The sequence below is a fragment of the Girardinichthys multiradiatus genome, chromosome X (genome assembly GCF_021462225.1).
Source record: "Girardinichthys multiradiatus isolate DD_20200921_A chromosome X, DD_fGirMul_XY1, whole genome shotgun sequence".
In the NCBI taxonomy this organism is placed as follows: domain Eukaryota; kingdom Metazoa; phylum Chordata; class Actinopteri; order Cyprinodontiformes; family Goodeidae; genus Girardinichthys; species Girardinichthys multiradiatus.
In genome coordinates, this window is record NC_061817.1 from 15,876,044 (window position 1) to 15,899,322 (window position 23,279).

General features: G+C 40.3%; 3 protein-coding genes across 4 annotated transcripts; all 3 read left to right on the forward strand.

The window, feature by feature from the left end:
* The first annotated feature begins 624 nt into the window (after positions 1 to 624).
* LOC124862679 lies at positions 625 to 11,374 on the forward strand. Its single transcript, XM_047356731.1, has 6 exons — positions 625 to 756; positions 831 to 934; positions 3,364 to 3,441; positions 5,373 to 5,835; positions 5,958 to 6,359; positions 6,900 to 11,374. Exons 4-6 carry the CDS (start codon positions 5,392 to 5,394, stop codon positions 10,788 to 10,790), a joined length of 4,737 nt encoding a protein of 1,578 aa, XP_047212687.1. The 5' UTR covers positions 625 to 756; positions 831 to 934; positions 3,364 to 3,441; positions 5,373 to 5,391; the 3' UTR covers positions 10,791 to 11,374.
* Positions 11,375 to 12,926: 1,552 nt separating this feature from the next.
* Positions 12,927 to 15,757, forward strand: LOC124862682 (MIEF1 upstream open reading frame protein-like). 2 transcript variants are annotated; one of them, XM_047356734.1, is made up of 3 exons: positions 12,927 to 13,035; positions 15,159 to 15,394; positions 15,617 to 15,757. In XM_047356734.1, the coding sequence occupies exons 2-3, from the start codon at positions 15,196 to 15,198 to the stop codon at positions 15,634 to 15,636; spliced, it is 219 nt and encodes a 72-aa protein (XP_047212690.1). In that variant the 5' UTR covers positions 12,927 to 13,035; positions 15,159 to 15,195; the 3' UTR covers positions 15,637 to 15,757. The 2 variants fall into 2 exon arrangements, with proteins under 2 accessions (XP_047212690.1, XP_047212689.1); XM_047356733.1 differs by having other exon boundaries at positions 12,930 to 13,035; positions 15,600 to 15,740.
* On the forward strand, positions 15,624 to 19,053 carry LOC124862680 (mitochondrial dynamics protein MID51-like). The gene is made up of 4 exons (XM_047356732.1): positions 15,624 to 15,770; positions 15,880 to 16,060; positions 17,373 to 17,635; positions 17,727 to 19,053. The coding sequence occupies exons 1-4, from the start codon at positions 15,624 to 15,626 to the stop codon at positions 18,555 to 18,557; spliced, it is 1,422 nt and encodes a 473-aa protein (XP_047212688.1). The 3' UTR covers positions 18,558 to 19,053.
* Positions 19,054 to 23,279: the final 4,226 nt, after the last annotated feature.

Sequence of the window (23,279 nt, forward strand, 5' to 3'; positions counted from 1 at the left end):
CTGAGTACAAATGCAAACCGCACTTTTTGGATTTGTTCATTTTTTTGGGCTATCACATACCATCCCAATAAAACACACTGAGCCTTGTGGTTCTAACATTGCAAAAGGAGAAAAGGTTGAAGTGATTTTAATTCTTTTGGAAGGGACCGTAAGATTAAGAACATGCCAAAGCTGAAAATGACACCCAAACTGACTACAAATACAACAATTTAGTAAGTCAGGCTCTGTGAGCCAAACTGATCTCCAGGACTGTAAGAAACACATTTTCTTCACTTGTCTAGTCTGAGATTACCCTGAAACACAGTCATTTACATCAAATGCTGGGTGTTAATCTCATCAAAAGGGAAGTATATGCTGGAAAAAAGTTTCTTTTTTACACAATAAGGATGCTCATCTGTCATTTATCTCTAATCACATATGGACTTAATTAAATTCAGGGCTTACCACATCAATAAGGGGAAGTCTTGTTTTCAGTTTTCTTGGAAAATGTCAATGTATATGATTCACAAGAACATCATGACCTTTTGTTTTCTTCCCAGGAAGCTTGCAAAAGATTTGTTCCTGCAAACCTTATATGGCTTAAATAAGTGCACCAGTGAGTATAAATCTGGCTAATTTAGGAATCTCCACTGCTGATGTTCTCTGCTTTCATTAGAGCATCTCCTCTCAATGATTGTCATTTCAGTGAGAATTTATTGAATCATACAACTTCTCCTTTACTTGATTGCCCTGCTTGCACAAGCTAATTACTCTCAGGTGAGTAAGCTGATCATCTGAAATCACAAAGAGGGGTTACAAGTATTTATTAAAGCCTGAGACTTTTTCAACAGATTTGATGTTCAGAACCTGGAGTGCATCCCTGAAGAGGCGGTGTGGGATCTGAAGCTTGGCTGGACAGCGGGGTCAGATCATCTGTGTGGGCAGACACACGGAGGTTCTGTCACATCATTTTACATGCATGCTTTCAAATATCTTCAACATGTAAATTTTACTGTTCAAAGTTAAATGAATGGCTTGATCAGTTGCAAAAAACTTAAGATTTCAGAAAGGATTGAAGGGAGGAAAATTATAGACTTTTAATTTGACATTACATTATTTTACTTTTCACAGTAAATTTCTATTCTATGGTGGCTACGTGGAGAAATAGGGAGTGACATTTAGAAACATTTTCCAACCAGTTCCTAAATTAGAAAAAATAAAAAAACAAGTACAAGGGTTAGAATGTATTGTTTTAGAGCACAGAGTGCCTGACACAATGTAAAATAAAAATAAAAAGAAACATGAAAGCATCTAAAGTAGTATCATAGATTAGAAATTGACGGCTACAGTATGTAAGCAAAAACTATCACCACTATTGTATTTTTTATTGTTTTATTTTATTATATATTTTAGTTTTTTTATTTAATTTTTTCAAGTTTCAAAGCAAAATTACTTTCTCATAGTGGGATTAAATATCTGATCAACCCGGACCAAAGTTTGCACTCAGCTCCGTTTATAAGCTGGGTTATTGTTTACTACTTTAAACTAGACACATTTTTAAAATAAGATTTGAGAGATTTACCTTGAGACTAATTTTATTTATGTCCAACACCATGAAAAATTACAAATCCTCTTGTGTGAACATTGATCAAGAGAATGGCACAACGCAAACGTCCAAGCTAAATTGACACCGGTTAGGAGAACATCCAAAAAATGATAACCAGCACTGCATTGAAAGTGAAGAAAGATTAACAGTGAGTGATGATTATCAATTTTTGAAAATTGATCAATGCTCCAGCATAAATTCAGGAAAGCAAACAAATGTGTTCTTTATTCATGCAAAGCTCATTTTGCCACTTTACGTGAGAGATCAGATTTTTTAACCAAAGACTACATGTATGTTTAACCCTTCCTAAAACAAATGACAAAATGTGATGACGTCAAAGATTTAAGAGTCTGCTATAATGTTTTGTCTCAGTTCTACTGATTTTCCAACCTATGGCATGTATGCTGTAAATTAGTAAAACAAAGTTCCCAGAGAGAAAGTTGAAAGTGCACCCCGGTACATACAGTGGCACTTCACGTAAAGATGTGTTAAAAAAATCACATTTTTTTAAGCTTTTATTTTATTAGCATGACCTCTCACTGAAAATTAAGAAAGATCTAGCTTTTATTTTGAGAACTTTAATTCAGTGGGGGAAAAAAAATCTTGAAAAATAATTGTTTTAACAAAATTGCTGGTGTCACAATTACCGGCATCCCCAGAACTTAGCTTTCTTCTAAAACATATCACAAGGTTGGAGCGTAAAGTACAGAGAGAGGGATATTTGACCATTCCTCTTTTTATCTCCAGATACTAGTCCTAGAGCCACTTTTTTGCTTTCTTAGCTTTACGTCATTCCACATGTTTTTAAACAATTTAGGACTGAGATGATCCAGGGAGATTGATTCTGAGTCTGGTGAACCCTTTATGTCTTGATCTGGTCATTTGTTTTGTATCATTATTTTGCTGAAAGACCCAATGACAGCCCATTTTTATTTCTCTGGTATAGGCCACCGGACAAAAAAGATAGTTCAAATAGTTTATAAAGCCATGCATCCTAACAAGTGTCCAGTTAAAATCCCAGTAGATTTTAGCAAACTCAAGATGTTTAGGCTTTTCTTTTTCATCACACACAAGCAATCAGTTGGCTGTCATGGAGACTCTATTCTGCAGTTTTTACCTTATCGTCCTCCTCATTGTTTGTGGTAACAAGATAAAAATTGGCCCTTGACCAGTCTAGTGGTCAGCGACTAAAAGAATAGGTCTCTGTGTCACATCATAATTATTCCCATAAAACAGAAAGCCATGAATTACTAATAATTAGAAGTTCCTTATTAGAAAAACAACCAAAGGATGATTTAAAAAAAGTCTTGAGTAAATTGTTTCGAAATCTGTTTGGGGGTGCCATTAATTGTGCCACCAGTGATGTTGTTAAAAACAATTATTTTATGCCCAGGTATGCTTTATAGCTTAGATTTATTAGGTAGGTGCTTTTGATGCCGGATAATATTCCATTGGTCCCTTTGGTAAAATTATTTAATTTTAGAGACATTTGTGAGACAAATATACCCACCCCCCACCGGTTGTATTTAAGCAAATCCAGTTCATATAGTAATGTTTACATTTTTAAGTAAAACTATTATTGAGGCTCAGTTTTATAACACTCAAAATCAAAGGATTTGATTAAGGAAGGCACACTTATAACATCAGTAGTCAGTTTTGCTTTAAAAAGAGAAATGTAGAAGTTTATTCAAAAAGAGAGGCTGTGAGAGGTGGAGAGAGGCTTCTTAATTGGAGTCACAGTTTCTTCATTATAGTAAAAAAATCCCTTGTTTTTGCAGTCCAACCAAGTTTTTCACCCACTGAGTGGTGTCCCACTGGAGCAGCTGGCCACATCTTGGAGAAATTCCTTTAGAGAGGTAAGATCATTTTATTCAAGAATAAAAAAAAGAGACAAGGCTAATTATAAATTAACTCACCACAATGTTTATACATCTCAATCATTTGGACTACTCTAGTCTGATATATATTTCTTATGATTACATATTTCTGTTTCATTTATGGCATTTTATTGGATACTGATTATGCTAGCACATTTTGAGGAAACTAAATGACAGCCAGCTAAAGCTAAATATAAAAAGGGTTCTTTTTAGGATGCACATTTTTTACTGGTCTTAAAATATGTTGACACATGTTAAAAAAACGTTCTCCATTAATGATTTATGTGGAATGAATGAATTAAACTGTGATTGTTTTATTGGTTTACTGTATTTTCTTTGTTAAAGCTTCCAATGGTTTGTTTCACCAGTGTAGTAAAATTCACATAACCAATATATATAGGAGTGGCAATCAAAAAATCAGCTTCCTTCTAAAGCCTGAGTCCTTCAGATAGACTGCTGAAGTCGGACAAACCACAGACAGACAGCATTGTGTGGATGATTTGAACAAATCAAGTTAAATCAAATTTCCATCTTGTTTCCTTGGCGACCAGCAAGCTTTAGTTTTCGAAAGGGAGTAACTGCTTTCACGTGTGAGCAGACAGGCTGTGTTACTGGACATTACGTAGGGACATGTTCAGTTCACTTCAGTAATGGGGGGGGATTTGCCTCAGACAGACAAAAAATCTGGATGCATTCCATTCATGTCCACCAATTTCACACACAATGAGATCTGTGTTTTCCTTTTATTAAGCGTTAACAACTTAACCGACTTACGGGCTCCACTAATGTGAGAACGGTTGGACGTCATGTGAAGGAAACATGTCACACTGTGTGTAATGTACTTTCACCGTGAAAATGTGTGCGCGTGAACATGAGTGCTATCACATGTTGCTGAGATCTGAGGAATAGCTTATAAGTGAAAGCTAACTGTTTTTGGGAAACAACACAACAAGCTAGTGCTTTTCTCATGACTCTATAGGTGCCCTGCTGCTTTAAAAGGACATATTGAAAGTCTACGATATTTTCCTTATAAAGAAGGACGATATCTGATAATCAGTCTTTGTAGTGTCTTGTTTCATAGCTTCATCTCTATAGCACTAAGTCCATGCTTAACCAAGCATTGGTATTTTTCAGCAGAAGTGACTAGAAATGTGCTGTTTAAGTTTAACAATTAAAACTGCTTTGTAAAACGTTATTAAAAATCTTTGTAATGTTATTTTTGTGGCTGTTTTATTAGTGAAAAAGACTTATTTTCTGTTTGAACCATTTAATCACAAACTTCAATATATTCTATTGGGATTTAAGGTGATAGACCAGGGAGAAAGAGGTTGAGCAAGCTCTGTGTGTCCAGATGGTGAAACATGGTAGTGGCAGCATCGTGCTGTGGGGATGCATTTCTTTAGGGACAGGGATGCTGATCAGAGCTCATGGAAAATGAAAGTTAAATACACGGCAAATTTTTATGAAAACCTATCGGCGACTATAAAAAAAATGAGACTGAGGCAAAGGTTCACCTTCCAGCAGGACAATAATGCTAAGCATTAGGTGTGTGTGTGTGTGAGGGGGCTCTGAGTACAAATATACAACACAAATATACAACACACTTTTCAGATTCTAATTTGCATGTATCAAGTTCCTGCCATGTTGTTTCAACTTACAAATAAAAGGAAACTTTATGATAAAAGACAATTTTATAATAAGTTATGTACTTCTTTGTTGCTCCATAATACCCTGATAAAATACTGTACCTATAATGCTTAAACGTTTTGGTACATCGATAATTTTGGAAGGCAAAATATATTCTCCTAAAATTACCAGCAGTTATTGGAGTCAGATGTTTTGGAATGATTGTTAGCTTAGCAGTAATGTTTCTTCCACTAATGGTATCACTTTTTTCTTTATCTGTCAAGCCCCCTCACTTTTAACAGGATGACACTACTCAACTACCCAGTTCCAGATTTGGACGCTACACTGCAAGAAGTGAGCCGTGTTCTGCAGCTCACACTATGCCCAGATATTTACCTTGAGTTCAAAAGCACCCTGGAACAGCAGAGAAATGCCCTTGAAGAAGCCCAGAGGAAATTAGAGGCCATTGCAGCGGGCCAAGAGAACTGGGTGACTGACCAGTTCAAGAGGGGTTTGCTTTCTTGTGCTGACCCCCTGCCTACTTCAACAGCTCTGCCGGTTGTTCTTCTCCCATCAAAAGCAAAGGGATGCTCTCAGCTGGGGAGGGCAGCTGCTCTGCTCTGGGCAGCAGCAAAGTTGTACAGTGAACCCCTCTTGTTGAAGGGCGATGTTCCTATGGAGCACACTCAGCAGTCTGAAGTGTTTGGTGCCAGCCGTATTCCTGGCAAGAGCCAAGACGAAATTAAGGTGAGATTAATGTAGTAAGGGTTCGAATACTTGACCTGTCTGAAAAACAGTCTGTGTGAAATGATAAGGATGAATTTGTTTCCTGTTCACATACTATACTGTCAAACTCCTCTGTTCATCAGGTCTATCCAGACAGCCTCCACGCAATCATCACCTGTGCTGGTGGAGCATTCCCCATTGACATACTTTGTCGTCCCAGCACCGGTGGACCAGTTTCTGTGCGGTCCTTTATGGACATCTACAAGCAACTGGCCCAGGTGATGGATCTGCCCAAAGCTGGGAAACAGAACGATCCCTCTGTCATTTGCAGCCTCTCAACTTTGGAGCGGAAGACCTGGGGAGCTCTCAGAGAAGAGATCCTCAAGCAAGGAGGCGATCCGCAAAAATCACTTGAGCTCATGGAGAGTGCCATCCTTACACTGTGTCTGGAAGACAGTGAAGCACCCTGTGAAATGCCTGATATCCTCAATGCAGTGAGACTGGGAGGAGGAGGAGACACTCCATGTCTGCGATATTATGACAAGGTATATCTAAGATGTTTTTTAAATGATCTATTATAAAACTAAAGATAAATTTAATATTAGGAAATATAATTAAGGATTTCCATAGTCTCAATGTGCATAAAACAGGTTGCACATCTGCAGAGAATCCCTACAATCAAACTAAATATACAAATTAGCTAATTTTATTTGAAAGTTTAAGCAAACATTATGATCTACTAGATGATGAACAACATATTAATTTAATGCAAAAATGTTTAGATCTTAAAATTTACAATTTCTGTAAGACCTCACTGTTCAAGAACTGACTCTGGCCTGGTTAATTGAAAAGAGTAAAGAGTCTTCAAACCAACCAGTAGGATCATTAAAGGACAAAGCAACACCAAAAGACTTTTTGTCATTAGGAGATGGATACTTTGAAGAAATCTCTAAATTTATGCAAAGATTTTAAGTTACAAACAGAATTTTGTACTTACAAGTTTAAAAGTTTTCATATTTTCAGTGGTAGCTGAATTTTCAAAAAGAAGCTGATACCATATTTTCTATTTCTTTTTTTTCTTGCAGGTGCTGAATCTAGTTGTGTTTAAAGACAGCACAGCTGGGATGGTGTTCGAGCACAGCGCTGTGGATGGAATGGTAGCTTCTCTTGTGACAGAACATGTATACCATCTGTCCGAGACTGTTGACTTAAACCTTGTCAATAATGACTTAGGAGCAATGAAGTCTGACACAATAAACACTGTTCATTCTGCAAGTCCAAAAGTCCTAACGTTCCCCTTTCAAGGGATAAGTAGCCTCCAACAGCAACCTGTATTGACAGTAGACAATGTAGTTCTTACTTTTGATCTCCCCTCCTATCCTGATGTATTTTCAACGCTCAGAGAGCAGAGGGGCCTGTATGATGCTTGGATCAACTTCTCCTTGCAGCTCTCCCTTTGGCAAACTCTTGGAGAGTCTGCTGCTAAACACATGCTTGTCACCCCTACACATATGCGGCACTACAAACATGGCCGTTGTGATCCCACGTACTCACTCACAATGCATTCCCGCAAGTTAGTTAATACCTTGGCATCTCGCATTTGTCCTGATAACACCATGCAGTACACTAATGACTTACTGCAGCTGTTCCATGTTTCTTTTTTGGAGCACAAAAGGCTCATCAAAAACACCAAAACCGGTCAAGGTGTTGGTCCTCACCTGGCCGCTCTACGGCAGTCTTTACCATCTGACAATCCATTAAGGAAATTCCTGAATCCCTTTGGATGTCCATCTGTATATCTCACAGGTTCTGATACGATGGAAGGTGTAGAGTGTGGGGTAGGAAATGTTTATGCCCAAGACCAACTTGCTGTAACCTACCTTGGGAAGAAAGACAAGGTGCAACTGGTGCTCAATGGAAAGGGGACATTTGCTGTTGTTCTGAAGAAGCTTCAAGAAAACCTTGAGATGAATTTGAAGTTGTTGATGCTTTTAGCTGTTAGGTATGCCATCGCAAGCCAAATGGGAGCACTTGACTCTCTGTTAAAACAGCATCAAACGGAGCAGATGCTTCATTGCCAAGATAATCTTGACAAGGACAAAGGCACTGTTAACGCTGCATCTGGCATGTGCTCTGATTACATTCTTGTGATTCATGGAGGTGCTGGAGAGGATATGATGCTGAACAGTAAAGTGACAGAGATGATTGAGTTTGCACTGCAAACAGCCTTAACCATTGGTGCCCAGATTCTTGAACAAGGCGGCAGTAGTCTGGATGCTGTTCAGAGATCTGTGGAAGCCTTGGAAGACTGCTTTCTATTTAATGCAGGTAGAGGTTCAGTGTTTAACAAAGATGGCAAAAATGAAATGGAAGCAACCATTATAGATGGAAATGGAATGAGATCAGGATCTGTTGCTTGTGTGAAAAGTGTAAAGAATCCCATCAAAGCAGCCAGATGCGTGATGGAGAGGAGCTCACATTCACTTATTGTTGGAGAGGGAGCTGAAGAGTTTCTGCAGGGGTTGAATGACAAAGAACAGCCAGTTGGGCCACAGTATTTTTACACTGATATACGTCACAAAGAGTTAATTGCAAAACTCAGTGGTGGAAATACCTCAAAAAACAACCACCCTCAGACAGTTGGAGCTGTGGCCTTGGATCGTCGGAACACATTGGCAGCTGCAACCTCCACAGGTGGGTTGGTGGGAAAATTGAAAGGACGAGTAGGGGATACTGCAGTAGCAGGTGCAGGAATATATGCAGATGACAAGGTAGCAATTACCTGCTCTGGAGATGGAGATGTGTTTTTAAGGAGCAGTGTGGCAGAAAAAATAGCCAGTCTTTACCACAACAAAGGCTATAGCCTCAGACAGGCCTGCAAGGAAGTGATGGCCAAAAATTTGAAAAATGTGTGCGCTGGCATCATAGCCGTGGATAAAAAGGGTGATGCTGTCATTGAAACAAATGCTGGTGTGATGTTTGTGGCCTCAATGACATGTGGTATATCAAGGGTAGAGGTTCTCAAACCTATGAAGAGTTTTACCAATGTGATCTGGGAAACAGAGGACCTGGTCGCCTACCTGAACCCTAACCCCTGGACCCCTGGGTCAACAATTCTGACTAGAAAGACTCTGAGTGGGGCTAACAGCATCTTTCAGTTGCCAACACCTGATTTTGTTGCTATGCTACAAGGTGCAAAAACAGTATCAAACCTGTTATGTGAGCGACTGGGAGTACAACGCTGTGCTTTGATTTTTAATCCAATCCCTGATAAACCAGCACAAATCAGACTACTCCCACTCTGTGGATTAGAACCAAAGTGGCAGCCCCATCTGGCAGAAGAAAAGGAGTTCCACAGTTATGACACAGGCTTCTGTAACTCAAAAAGTGGCCCACGCTGGGATGACAAGGCACTGACCCAAATTCAAGCCAAGATAAGAAATGCACTGCCTACACCAAATGCCCCATCTTGCTTTGACTACTTTGGTGACCCTTCCAATGATAACCTGTTTAGCCAGATTGTACAAGGAGAGCAGCAACAGTGGAGAGTGTGGGAAGACAGTCAGCATGTTGCCTTCCTGACACCATACCCAAATAGACCTGGTCTAACTGTTGTGGTGCCCCGCAGGCCCCTGTCCAGTGACATCTTCAGGCTCAATGATCCTGACTACAAAGCTCTGATCTTAGCCACATATAAAGTTGCCCAACTGCTACAGGAAGGAATCAAGGCTCCAAGTGTTGCACTGATCTTTGAGGGGTTTGAGATCGACCATGCCCATGCCAAACTGTTCCCTCTGTTACCTTCACCAGATGGGGCAAAAGCTGTCAAGCTACAACCAGAATTCTTTCCAACCTACCCTGGATTTGTGTCATCCTTGGATGGCCCACCTGCCGATGCTGAATCGCTCAAAAACATCCACTTAAAAATCACCCAGTGCAGGCCTCCTTGTTCATGGAAAGATCCTCAGGTTCACTCCACACTGGCCATGAAAAGCCAGTGGTATCGCAACCTGTTCCAAATTCAAAACACTTTATTCCACAGCACAGTGGAGTATTTCCACAGTTCTTGCCAGTACTCCTATGCTCTGACCCCTCTCACCACAGACACCATATCTTCACCAATGGGTCTGGGGTCTGACTCAGAGCCAGTGTCTGTAAGTCTGCTTGGGCAAGATGTCTACCTGGCTGACTCAATGCAATTTGTCCTTGAATACTTCCTTCGCTTTCAGGAGAACCTCCCCGGAACCTACTACATATCTCCTAGCTTTAGAGGGGAAGATCCAGATGCCACACACTTGAATCAGTTCTACCATGTCGAGTGTGAACTCTTGGGGGACATGGACGATGCCATTTCCATTGCAGAGGGATACTTGGTTCATCTCACCAAGTCTATGTTGAAAAATCACTCTGACATAATCCAGAACTCTGCTGGATCCCTAACTCACGTGACAGAAATCCTGAGCAAAATGGAAGGAAAAACTTCTCTGCCAAGAATCCCCCTAGATCAAGCCATTTCCATGATGCCCTCTGCTGACTGCTTAGAGTGGGTGCAAGACGGCCAACCCCACTTTGGTAGGAAGCTAACCCGCAAAGGGGAGTGCGTTTTAATAGAGAAATTTGGTGGTGCTCTTTGGCTAACTGAGATGGACCACCTGGCAGTTCCCTTCTACCAGGCGTACGTGCAGGGCACAGGTCGGTGCAAAGCCAAAGCAGCTGACCTCTTGCTGGGGCTGGGTGAGACCGTTGGTCTTGGTGAACGCCACTCTACCCCTGAGATGGTCCAAGAAGCCCTGAGGCACCATGCAGTACCAGAAGATTCCTACAAGTGGTACATTAGCATGCGCACAGTGAAGCCACTCCTCACTAGTGGATGGGGCATGGGGACGGAGCGTTACTTGTGTTGGCTGCTTCAGCATGATGACGTTAGAGATCTGCATATCATACCAAGAATGAAAGGAATAAAGTACATGCCCTGATCATAAGACCACAGCAGACAATTAGGCCAATAAATGTAATATATTTGTGGTAACTGGGTCATACTAGATTATACAGTGTGGATTCTGAGCTCACAAATACATCAGGGACACGTAATTTATAACTTGGATCCAAATTTCTATTTTTCCTTCTGTTTCTCAGCTTCTAACAATGTCCTGTAGCCTTTTGTCCTGAATATTGAAGCCCTAAAATTTAGTTAGAACTGAATATTACACTGGATACCACTTTTATAAAGTACATATATTAAAACTATACTATATTAGGTGGTCATTTTCTTTGTTAAAGTGTCAGTTAAATATAACACAAGTTTATTTTATAACCTGCTTTTTATTGCTTTGTGTTAGGACAAATCACACAAAACAAAATTATGTTTTTCAAATCAAAGACAAACAACACATTTTAGTTTTATTTACGACTGTTTTTAAAAATCATTGGAATCATTCATGTAAGCAGGATTTCATATTCCTGTTTTTGTCCTATGCTACTTGTTGATTTTCAAACAAATTATTGCTTTTAAAGTCAACTGAATAATTAATCATTGTAGCAAATAAATATTTACCAAAGATCTAAATGGCCTTAGAGATATTTTTTGACATTTTCCATAAAAAATAGATGAAATGATTGTATTTCATCTAGTTTTTCTCTGTATTCCGTTTTGAAATGTCTCTTATACTAGCTTTTACCAGTGTAAAGTAAAGTTGTTTATGCTGGATATTTCTCTGCCTTTGCTACAGTTTTCTGAACAACGATTTGCAAAGCCAGTTTGAATTACCCATGTTAACAGCTAACACAATTTTTAAAGTCGTTTAACATTAATTTAAAAAAGGTTTTGGGTGAACCAAAATTGTGAGCATTTTGATGTTTTATGCTAATGCTATTGTAATGTTACCAGTGATTGAGTAATTCTGTAGTTAATTAAATATACGCATACAGTTTATATACAAACACACATCTAACGATGAATTTTACAATTTTCCTCACAGTAAAAAAACTGGTTGTGGTGGATAATCTTTTTTTCTCAGTGATTAAGAGCAGTTCATCTGATCACTAAAATTGAAACACTACCGCTTACTGCAGTTAACCCTTCTATAGTAATCAGTCTTAAGTTTTTATACTTTTTTAATTAGGCAGTTTTTGTCCACGTCAGCTGTGAGATCTGTATAACTGCTTTGCAGGCTGTTTAAAGCTTTTGAAAGTCAAGTCATAATGACTGGGACAAAATGATGTAATTGCTCATACACCACAGTAATTTGACAACATAGAATTTAAAACATTGGTTTATTAAACCGTATATGTATGGATTTTCACGATACAGACCAACAAAGTAGTTTTTTAAAAAGTTAAAAATTAAATAAAATGTGATGTGAGTTTGTATTTAGCCCATTTTCATATTATACCCTGAAATAAAATCCAGTGCAACAAATTGACTTCAAATGTAACTTCATTGGTAGGCAAATATAGTCCATATGTGTGTAATAGAATCTCAACATAAATCCAGCTGCTCTATGAAGGCCTCAGAGATTAGTTAGAGAACATTAGTGAACAAACAGCATCATGGAGACCAAGAAACACAGCAGAGGTCAAGGATGTTTAAAAGCAGAGTTGGGTTATAAAATAATGTACCAATTCGCACTAATTGGACATCACACAGAGCCCCGTTCAATCCATTATTTGAAATCCGAATGAGTACAACTACAGACCGACCCAAATAGGACCATTGATCTAAACTGACAGACCTGGCAAGAGAGCATAAATTGGAGAAACAGCCAAAAGGTTTATAGTAACTCAAGAGGAGCCGGCACAGACTCCTTCCTGAGGTAGGAGAACATGTTAACAGGATAACTTATAGTCACACTCTCTACTAATCTGGCTACACTCCATTGAAGCATGTTGAGAAAAAAGCCATTCTTGTAAGAAAGCCCAAAGAATTCCTACAAACAGCTTGCAACATACCATATGGAGGACACTGCTAACATGTGGATGATGTGGTCTAGTCAGATGAGATTAAAATTAAACTTCAAGGTTTGCATGCAAAAGGCTATCAAAATACGATAAAACCAGCAAAAACAAATAAGCATTTTGTAAACCAAAAAAAGCCAAATGTAAACCGGATGTAGTATTTATGTACAGACGCGTTTCCTGTTGTCACCGCCGAATGTGACCCCCAGCTACAAGAGACACCAGCCTCCTTCTGAAGACAGCGTCCTGACTCATAATTTCTGAAACGTAAGTTGACTTTTTATTTGTTTATTTCGATTCCGCTGCTGTTACTCGTCGTTTCATGCCGTTACTGAAGGCGACTCGTCTGTAAACCGGATTTAAACTAAGGTCAGCGCAACACGGCTACTTACGCGGTAAGCTAATAAGCTAGTGAGGAGATGTGTGACTTTCTGATGGACCAGCCATTTTCTACTCTCCTAATACCTCAGGGAGATTTACTGGGCGAATATATATATTTCAGCTGAAAAGATGGTCTGAAAACATGCTGGGGGGAACGAAGAGCAAAAGCGGGTTGTGATGAGATGGTTGCCAATGGTCTGAGTTGCATGCGTGTTTTGCAACTAGTTAAAGATTTACAACCATGAAGGAGCGTGTGGGTCTGCCTCTATGGGGAAGAGACAGCTTCATAACTTTTAATTTAATGAAGTTTTTAAATAAAGATATCCGTAAATGCTAACTTACAAAAAGGCAGGTTGAATCGATTACCTTTAATCTATATATTCAGGGAAGTTCATACATACATTGGTTCAGTATGACCACATTTGTCTGAGTTTTATGAGGTATGTAGCTGAATATAATATTTTATTAGTGTTTATTGAGCATGTTAATATTTTTCCCACTAAATATATTTCTTATGTAGCTATTACCATGTCTCCTGTTTTGGTGATGACAGGTTAAAGACATCTCCTGTGTAGAGAAACTAGCCAAACGTATGGCTCTGGTGTTATTTTTGACCCATTCATACACCCAACCTAGCTTCAAAAGTTGAAGGTTCTGAAATTCTTTTCTCTGCACTCTGATCTGTAGTTCTTAAACTGATTTTCAATTGGATTAAAATTAGGCGACTAAGTGGGTCATTCCAACAGGTTTGTTTTGTTGTCTGTGTGTTCAGGGTCGTTGTCTAGTTGAAAAATCCACCCGTTTCATCCTCCGATTCACATCAGGAATGTATCTGTACATTTTTCAGTTCACTGCAGTTATAAGAAGTCTGCCAGTACTGCAATTCCCACTAGGGCTGATGGTATTAGAAAATGTTGCAATGGTGATAATAACTGTAAAAGTTGAGATGTGGATATCAGTAGTGATATATGTCTATTTTCTTCACTCCTCTCTTTCTCATCTGTCTCATTTGTGTCTAGTGTGAGGAATCTGCTGCTGTGAGACTGGCTAAATATTACATTAGCAAGTAAATGACAAGTTCATACCCCTGGGATATATCAGCCAACAATTACTGGACAACAAATTGTCCTTGCACACACTGATATTGTGACGATGACACTATATTTTGCGATATATTGTGCAGCTCTAATTTCCACCTCCAACCTTCTCTGTTGGTATGGTTGTTTTTTGGGGGTTATGCCATTCCATTGCTTCTCCAAACATTCAGCGTTCAAATTTGGACTCATCAAACCTTAAACAAGCTTTAACATGTTTTTCTTCAGCAGGTGAGTCTTGCGCAGTGAGTGTGCATGGGGGGCCACTGTGGTTAAGAACATTTGATTGGTTTTCATTGGAAAAACTCTAGCTACTTATTCCACATCATACTAATGCTCTTTCTGAGTGTTCCTTGATTCATGAACAGCTCTTCTGATAATTTTTGTTTCTGAGAAATCTTGCAAGGAGCTCCTGGTCGTCTCTGGTTTATGGTGAAATATTTTTTTCCCCTTCTGAATAAAGTCTTAACAAAGCTTCCTGGAACATTCAGAAGTTTTTGGTTTAGGACTGAAGTGGCTGGTATTAATTTGCACTGGTAGGAAGCAGGATTGCTTTCTAAATAATTTTTATTACACAAAACGTAATGTATGGACTAATTTGGTATGATGTCTTTTGTTTGTGTGGATTTTTTTGGGTTGCAACTGACATCTGATCAGTCATAGAGTGAGAGACACCGTTCAGGTCTCATGTCCCACAATAAAGCTGTATCTGTCCTTACTAGGTTGAGGACCAGAGCACAGCTGGCCTCCCCGATGAATCTCTTGTTTGCAAGAACCTCTTAGGGCTTAGGTCATCTACTCCTGAAAACTCCATATCGTCCTTTTAAAAGCACAGCCTATGTGGCCATCTTTAAAAATAGGATAAACTTTGCATCAGTCTGATCATCATCTAACGTTTACTGTCCTTTCACCCAGCATCTAGGGTCATCACCCTATCCATGTGTAATCCCTGATGGGCAGCTGGTCCCGCGGTGCCGTGCTGGAGCTCTACAAGGCGCTGCTCCGTGCAGGGCGTCATCTTCAGTACAGCGACCGGAACTACTATCGCCGGGCCGTGGCTCGTGAGTTTTGGCGCTGCCAGGCCCTGACTGTACCTGAAGATAAGGAGGAAGCGCTGAAGAGGGGCCAGTTCTTTCTCAGCAGCAGGCTAGGTGGGCTCATGTAGGGCCGGGTAAGGGAACTTCTGGAGGGGGTTATAGAGGTCATCGGGAGCTGCAACTCTCAGGTAGTGTCTACAAAGCATGGTTGTTTTTATGTTGGAATGGGATTATCCAAAGCTATTGTTTGATGTAACCTCTTGTCAACAGAACAATAACTAGCTTATTCTTCTGCCTTTTGTTCTTTTGTTTTTATCAGGCTTTGTCTGTTTTCAGAGGCAGGATGGCCGGGATGAATGGGGACCGAAAAGGGAAAAAGGATGACAACGGGATCGGAACCGCTATAGATTTCATGCTTTCCAATGCCAAGCTCGTGCTGGGGGTGGGCGGGGCAGCCATGCTTGGCATTGCAACACTAGCTGTCAAAAGAGTAAGTGAGATGATCTCGGTCTGTCATTGTTCTGTGCATCTCACCCACGTATGATGTTGCAGAAAACCTTCCTTCTTGAAGCACGACCTACTTCGTATTGTTTGTGCAGATGTATGATCGGACCATAAGTGCCCCTACCAACCCCACCAAGATGCAGCAGACTGGAAAGAGAAGCTGGGAAGAGCCTGCGTGGATGGGCTCGTCACCACGAGTACTCAACCATGACATGAAGTCCACAGTTAGCAGGTCCCTCCAGTCGCTGCCCACGTCCTCACGTTCTTTTGAACCAGGTGTGGGAGACATTCTTCTGTTATGCTGATGACATTTTTCTATTTTCAGATGTTTGTTTTGTTTTCCTTGTTATGCAGTGTTAGGTTGGTGAATAAGACTTTAAAGCGAGTGTCTTTTTTTTTTTTTATCTGGTGACAGACAGCTTACTGGGAGGATTGATACTCTTTCTTTACAGTGGGTTTGGATCTTCTGTCTCCCTGTAGCAGTAATTTTCAGACGTTTTTAGGTTTATTGTAACAAGATCACCTATAGAATAGCTATACTTTTAGATTTAGTATTGCCGTTTTATAGAGCTTTGCAAAACGATTCATAACCCTTGAACTTTTTTGCATTCTTTTACCTTACAACAGGCATTACTGATTTTATGTGATAGACTGACATAAATTTGCACATAACCATGAAATGGAAGTAAAATAATACATTTCAAGTTTACAGTTTCTCAGTTGGATTTAGGTCTGAACTCTGACTGGTCGTTCTCCAGCTGGAGGGTGAACCTCCACCCCAGTTTCAAGTCTTTTGCAGCTTCCAGCAGATTATCTTCCAGTACCGTTTCCATCAACTTTACCTAGCTTCCCAGTTCCTCCTATAAGAAAGCAACTAAAGCATGACACTTCCACCACTGTGTTTTAATGTGATGTGTTGGCTTGTAGTATTTTGCACAAAGGCCCAAATTTTCAACTTTAGAGCACCTTTGTTCCAGATTTTTGCTTTGTCTTCGACATGGCTTGTGCCAAGATGCAGACAGGGTGGCTTTATGTCAACAACAGCTTCTATCTTGCTACTTTTCCACAAAAGTCAGATTTGAGCAGTGCACAACTAATAGTTGTCAACAGTTGCTCCTCCAGAGGACTTAATAGTTGGCCACTTGAATTCTTGTATGATTAACGCTGTCTTTGCTTTGCCGGTCATTTTAGTTGGACTGCAGTTTGTTCACCAATGTTCTCCAACAGCCCTCTGTTATTAGTATGAGTAGTTGTATTCATAATGAGATTCAGTTGAACACAGGTGGGCTCTACTCACTAGTTTACATTTGAAGGCAGTGGATTTTATCTAAGGGTGTCAGAGTAAAGGTGCCTGACAGTTAATGCATGCTGTATTTTTCAGATTATTTATTAAAACCTTTCAGTGACATTTGTGGTTGTAAAGTTAAAACAAAAACTGTGAAAAAGTTCAAGGCATTTCATTAATTTTGCAAGGCACTGTAATAATCCCTCAGCTTTTTAAAGTTTTTCCTCTTCCAGTCAACGTAGGAAGTAATCCTCAAATAATTCTGCTGCAATTGTAACAAAAGCATCTCCATCATGTCCTCAGACTGCCTGCGAAGAGCTGCAGGTCGCTCTGCATGTGGTGCCACCCAGTCCAGCCTGATGCGGGCCAGGATGCGTCTCTCCCTGCAGGAACGTCTGTGGGAGTTCTACCAAACCAGGGTCAACATCCCTGCTGAGGAGCAGGCCATGGCCCGAAGGGCGGCGCTGGACATCTGTGCAGAGCTCCGAGTCTTTCTTCATGCCAAGCTGCCTGACATGCCGCTCAGAGAGATGTACCTCAGCGGCAGTTTGTATGATGACCTTCAGGTGAGCATTTACATTCATTTATTTATTTTTTCTTTTACTGATCTGGGATTTTCAATAATAAAAAACTTTTTTTCTCTTTTTCATTTTCTAGGTGGTGACTGCTGACCATGCCCAGTTGATGGTGCCTCTCATCTTGGAAAATAATCTGTGGTCTTCCATCCCAGGAGAGGACACTATCATGAACGTCCCAGGTTTCTGGCTTGTCCGCAGGGAGAACTTGGAGTACTTCCCACGAAGTAGCAGCTACTGGGACCGCTGCATGGTCGGCGGTTACCTCTCCCCCAAATCGGTCCTTGAGGTCTTTGAAAAGCTCGTGGCCGGTTCCATTAACTGGCCAGCTATAGGGAGCATGCTCGACTACGTCATCCATCCTGTGGTTCCCTCTGAGACGCTGACCCTTGAGGTCCAGTACGAGACGGACCGGAAGCTATACGTGGACTTCTTGCCACTGTTGGTGATGGAGGACGGAACTTCACTGATTGCCAAACCGCACCGGCTCTCTGCCGAGCGCAACGAGAACCTGTGGCGGCAGAGCTTCCGTGTAGCCGAAACGGCGCGGCTCAGGGCGCTGGATCAGGAGGACGGGGGCTGCCGGCGCACCTGCCTTAAGGTGGCGAAGGCTGTGTGCAAGCTCAGCCCCGCCCTCCACCGGCTTAACTCCAGCCAGCTCACCAACACCATCCTGCTGCTGAGTGAGAAGGAAGGCGACTGGACACAAGAAGCTCTGGCCGACCGCTTCCTCCAGCTGCTGCGAGCGCTGGTGGGACACCTAGAGGCCGGGAGGCTGTTGTGCGCCCTCAGTCCTAAAGTTAACTTGTTCTGCGAGCTGACTGAACAGGAAGTAGATGAGCTGGGGTATACTCTCTACTGCGCCCTTTCGGATCCTGAGGGGCTGCTGAGAACTGAAGTGGAGCAGCCGTAAACATCCCAAACAAGCAACAAATAAAATGCCAACCTCAATTTTTGTTTTTGGGTCAAATATTTTTCAGTCGCAAAAAATCCTGCATGGAATAATCACCTCTTTTTGTTTTTATTACCTCTAAAATCACCAGTGAGAAACCATGACACAGTAGCAGTTCCAGTGTTAGGGCTGTTGATATGATAGCTGTGTCTTCTGTTGTCCAAATATTCTCAGCTCAGTGAAGCGAGTCTCCTTAAAGTCATCGTATTAATGAAGTTTAGAGTGTATCATGGTGGATGGACCTCTGACGTCTTTACCATCATTTCATTATAAAGAGGAAGGCACGAAGTCAGCTAGATTTTACCTCCACATTGAGATAGAGATGTATTTAATGCAGTTCAGAGTTACTACGCCTACCGTGCTCAGTGTGTTTTTAATCTAGTTTCAAAGGACTGAATGTAATATTAAATTGTATGTATGCCAATCCAAAATGTAATAAAATCCTGATCAGCCTTAAGGACTCTGCATTCTCAACTGAAAATAAGTGTTTTTGGGTTGTTTTTTTTGGACCTGTTTAATAAAATGAGTCCAAAAAATGAACTCGATGTAAGAATCAAAGTCATATACAGGTCCTTCTCAAAATATTAGCATATTATGATAAAGTTCATTATTTTCCATAATGTCATGATGAAAATTTAACATTCATATATTTTAGATTCATTGCACACTAACTGAAATATTTCAGGTCTTTTATTGTCTTAATACAGATGATTTTGGCATACAGCTCATGAAAACCCAAAATTCCTATCTCACAAAATTAGCATATTTCATCCGACCAATAAAAGAAAAGTGTTTTTAATACAAAAAACGTCAACCTTCAAATAATCATGTACAGTTATGCACTCAATACTTGGTCGGGAATCCTTTTGCAGAAATGACTGCTTCAATGCGGCGTGGCATGGAGGCAATCAGCCTGTGGCACTGCTGAGGTCTTATGGAGGCCCAGGATGCTTCGATAGCGGCCTTTAGCTCATCCAGAGTGTTGGTTCTTGAGTCTCTCAACGTTATCTTCACAATATCCCACAGATTCTCTATGGGGTTCAGGTCAGGAGAGTTGGCAGGCCAATTGAGCACAGTGATACCATGGTCAGTAAACCATTTACCAGTGGTTTTGGCACTGTGAGCAGGTGCCAGGTCGTGCTGAAAAATGAAATCTTCATCTCCATAAAGCTTTTCAGCAGACGGAAGCATGAAGTGCTCCAAAATCTCCTGATAGCTAGCTGCATTGACCCTGCCCTTGATAAAACACAGTGGACCAACACCAGCAGCTGACACGGTACCCCAGACCATCACTGACTGTGGGTACTTGACACTGGACTTCTGGCATTTTGGCATTTCCTTCTTCCCAGTCTTCCTCCAGACTCTGGCACCTTGATTTCTGAATGACATGCAGAATTTGCTTTCATCCGAAAAAAGTACTTTGGACCACTGAGCAACAGTCCAGTGCTGCTTCTCTGTAGCCCAGGTCTGGGGAATGCGGCACCTGTAGCCCATTTTCTGCACACACCTGTGCACGGTGGCTCTGGATGTTTCTACTCCAGACTCAGTCCACTGCTTCCGCAGGTCCCCCAAGGTCTGGAATCGGCCCTTCTCCACAATCTTCCTCAGGGTCCGGTCACCTCTTCTCGTTGTGCAGCGTTTTCTGCCACACTTTTTCCTTCCCACAGACTTCCCACTGAGGTGCCTTGATACAGCACTCTGGGAACAGCCTATTCGTACAGAAATTTATTTCTGTGTCTTACCCTCTTGCTTGAGGGTGTCAATAGTGGCCTTCTGGACAGCAGTCAGGTCGGCAGTCTTACCCATGATTGGGGTTTTGAGTGATGAACCAGGCTGGGAGTTTTAAAGGCCCCAGGAATCTTTTGCAGGTGTTTAGAGTTAACTCGTTGATTCAGATGATTAGGTTCATAGCTCGTTTAGAGACCCTTTTAATGATATGCTAATTTTGTGAGATAGGAATTTTGGGTTTTCATGAGCTGTATGCCAAAATCATCCGTATTAAGACAATAAAAGACCTGAAATATTTCAGTTAGTGTGCAATGAATCTAAAATATATGAATGTAACATTTTCATCATGACATTATAGAAAATAATGAACTTCATCACAATATGCTAATATTTTGAGAAGGACCTGTATTTCATTAATACAGTGGCTGATGCTTTGCATATTTCACAGTACCTTCCAAAAGTATTCATACCCCATGAGGTTTTTTTCACAATTGGTCACAATCAAAACCAACCATAAACTTCAAAATATTTTAGTGAGATTTGTTAGACAAACACAAAGTAGTCCATAATCTGAAAGTGTGGCATGCATTTGTTTTCAGTCCTTTTCACTCTCAAACCCCTAAATAAAATCCAGTGCAATCGATTGCCTTCAGCACTAATAAGTAAAATGGACTCCACCTGTCTGTACTTTAATCTGATAAGTCCATTTGATATTATGTATATAGGAGCATCAAAACAATGGAGGAACACAAATTCTTGCCAAGTTGTTTCGATTTTTATTGGTTCAAACATTTTTAAAACAATGTAAAAATCTCACATTCCCGCATTTGCTGCTGTAACGTGACAAAATCTGGAAAGGTTTTAGTGATATCAGTGGATATTTTTGCACGGCACTGCATGCCAACGGTGTTTTGAATGGCTGCAGCCTGCATGGGTTACCTGTGTGATCGAAAGGTGGAAAGGTTTAGATGCGTTTGTGTTTATTTCTGTCCGCAAAACAATCAGTTAAGATTCTGATAGGAAGTGAAACATGACAAGCAGGAAATCCCTGGTTTATTGCTGGTTGTCGCATCATTGAGCTGTTAGGAGAAAATATGTCCATGTGTTGATTAAATACAGAGCTGCTCTTTGTTTGCTGGTATAAAAAAGGAGTTCTATTCTTTAAAGTCATTGCTTGGATGTGCAGGTCTGACAACATTGATGAACCCATCAGTAATGTGTACACACATTATCACAGATCATTTAGAACATATTTTAAGACTGTTTCTGGTTCTTTCAGATGTAGAACCTAGGTGGGTCAGGATGCTTTGAAAGGACTGTAAGCTCTTGGGTTTGTGCTTTACTTTCCTGCTTGGTTTACAGAATATTCTGTGCATTCCCCAGTGCAGGCCTGAATCTTTGTAGCAAATGCTCTTTTTTTAATTAGAATTTTAACATTTTAAACTATTGCATCTCATTGATCCAAATGCTAGACTGCAGAAGATCCTCCAGGTTCAGTTTTTAGTAAAGTTCTTGGATGCTGTTAAAACAGTATGTTCTCACGCCTTTAGGTCTACTTGTAAATGCAGATTAAGTAAAGGATCCAGACAGTGTCGTGTTAAGTAGCCAGACAAAGACTAGATTAACGTGCGAGTCCATGTCACCAAGGCTGCAAGGACCAGGATCGTCTGATGTAGAAGAGATCCATTATTAACCTGGAGTCGAGCTCACGACTTGTAAGCTCCTCCTGCCTGTCTGATCAACAGGTTCCAGGTCCTAATCTTAGGTCATGATCAGGATCTTAACACAGGTCAGCAGTTACAGTGTCCTGCAAAAGGATTCCTACTTCTTGCACTTCTCCAATAAATGTTGCAATACTGCTGCAGAAATGGAAGCTGGAAGGAAACGCTATGCATGGTTTTTACAGGGTTCCTGCAAATTTTCTCTTAAGAATTTCATGCTTTTCACAACTTTAATTTCTAATTGTTCCTACATTTTTTATACCATTCTCAACATTTGAGTACAAAAACGTCAACTTAGTTCATGTTTAATTTCTCCCCAAATTCGAAACAACACAATAATGAAGTTTGTTCACGATTCAAGAATGTTTTAAAGAGCTATTTGACTTCTTTTTAGCATCTGGTCAAACTTCCATCAGTTGTTTCAAAATCTACAATAGCTCAAAATAATGTAGATTTGCAAAATCTGGATTGGCTTGTCCTACATCAAATATGGACCTTTGACTTTCCAGACTACTATAACAAAGTCATAGTATAACATGTAGCTTGTGATCTTTTATACCTTTTATTAGTGAGAATTCTAAAAAAAAATAGGGAGTGTTGGAGCTCTCTTTGGCATCTAAACTGGACAAAGTTTAGAAACCAGTTTCTAGGAGGGTTTCTGATCATTGTTTACTGGTCAATGACATTGACAGAGTTCAGTTTTGATGTTACAAATAAAAGTCCACTAGATATAAATCAATTATAGCTCCACTTCCTCAGAAATAAAATTTGCTATCTTTTAGACAATGAATCAAGAAAATCAAATCTTTTTTCTATAGCTAATTTTCTTCTTTTCTATACTTATCTAGACTGAAAAAATTGAAATTAATTTCCAGACTTCCAGGCTATAAAATTTTGGCATATATTTTAATTCTGCACTGCTGAGTCAACCTAGCAGGAAGTCTTTTAGGGTATGTCTGGTTGGATGGAGAACATCTGTGAACATCAGCTTGCCACAGATACTCGGCTAGATTTAGGTCTGGACTTTGACTGGGGCATTCTTACCCATAAATATTCTACCATTCTCACCACTAACTGGGCACTTCCGGATGAAAAAATCCCTCACATACACCCACTCAACACAAATACACTTATTTCTACACAAACGCTCACACACTCACCAACACGCAATCCAAATGGTTGAAGGTCAGACAAGCACAGGCCACTATTACATCTGCTTACTTTGATGCTGGAT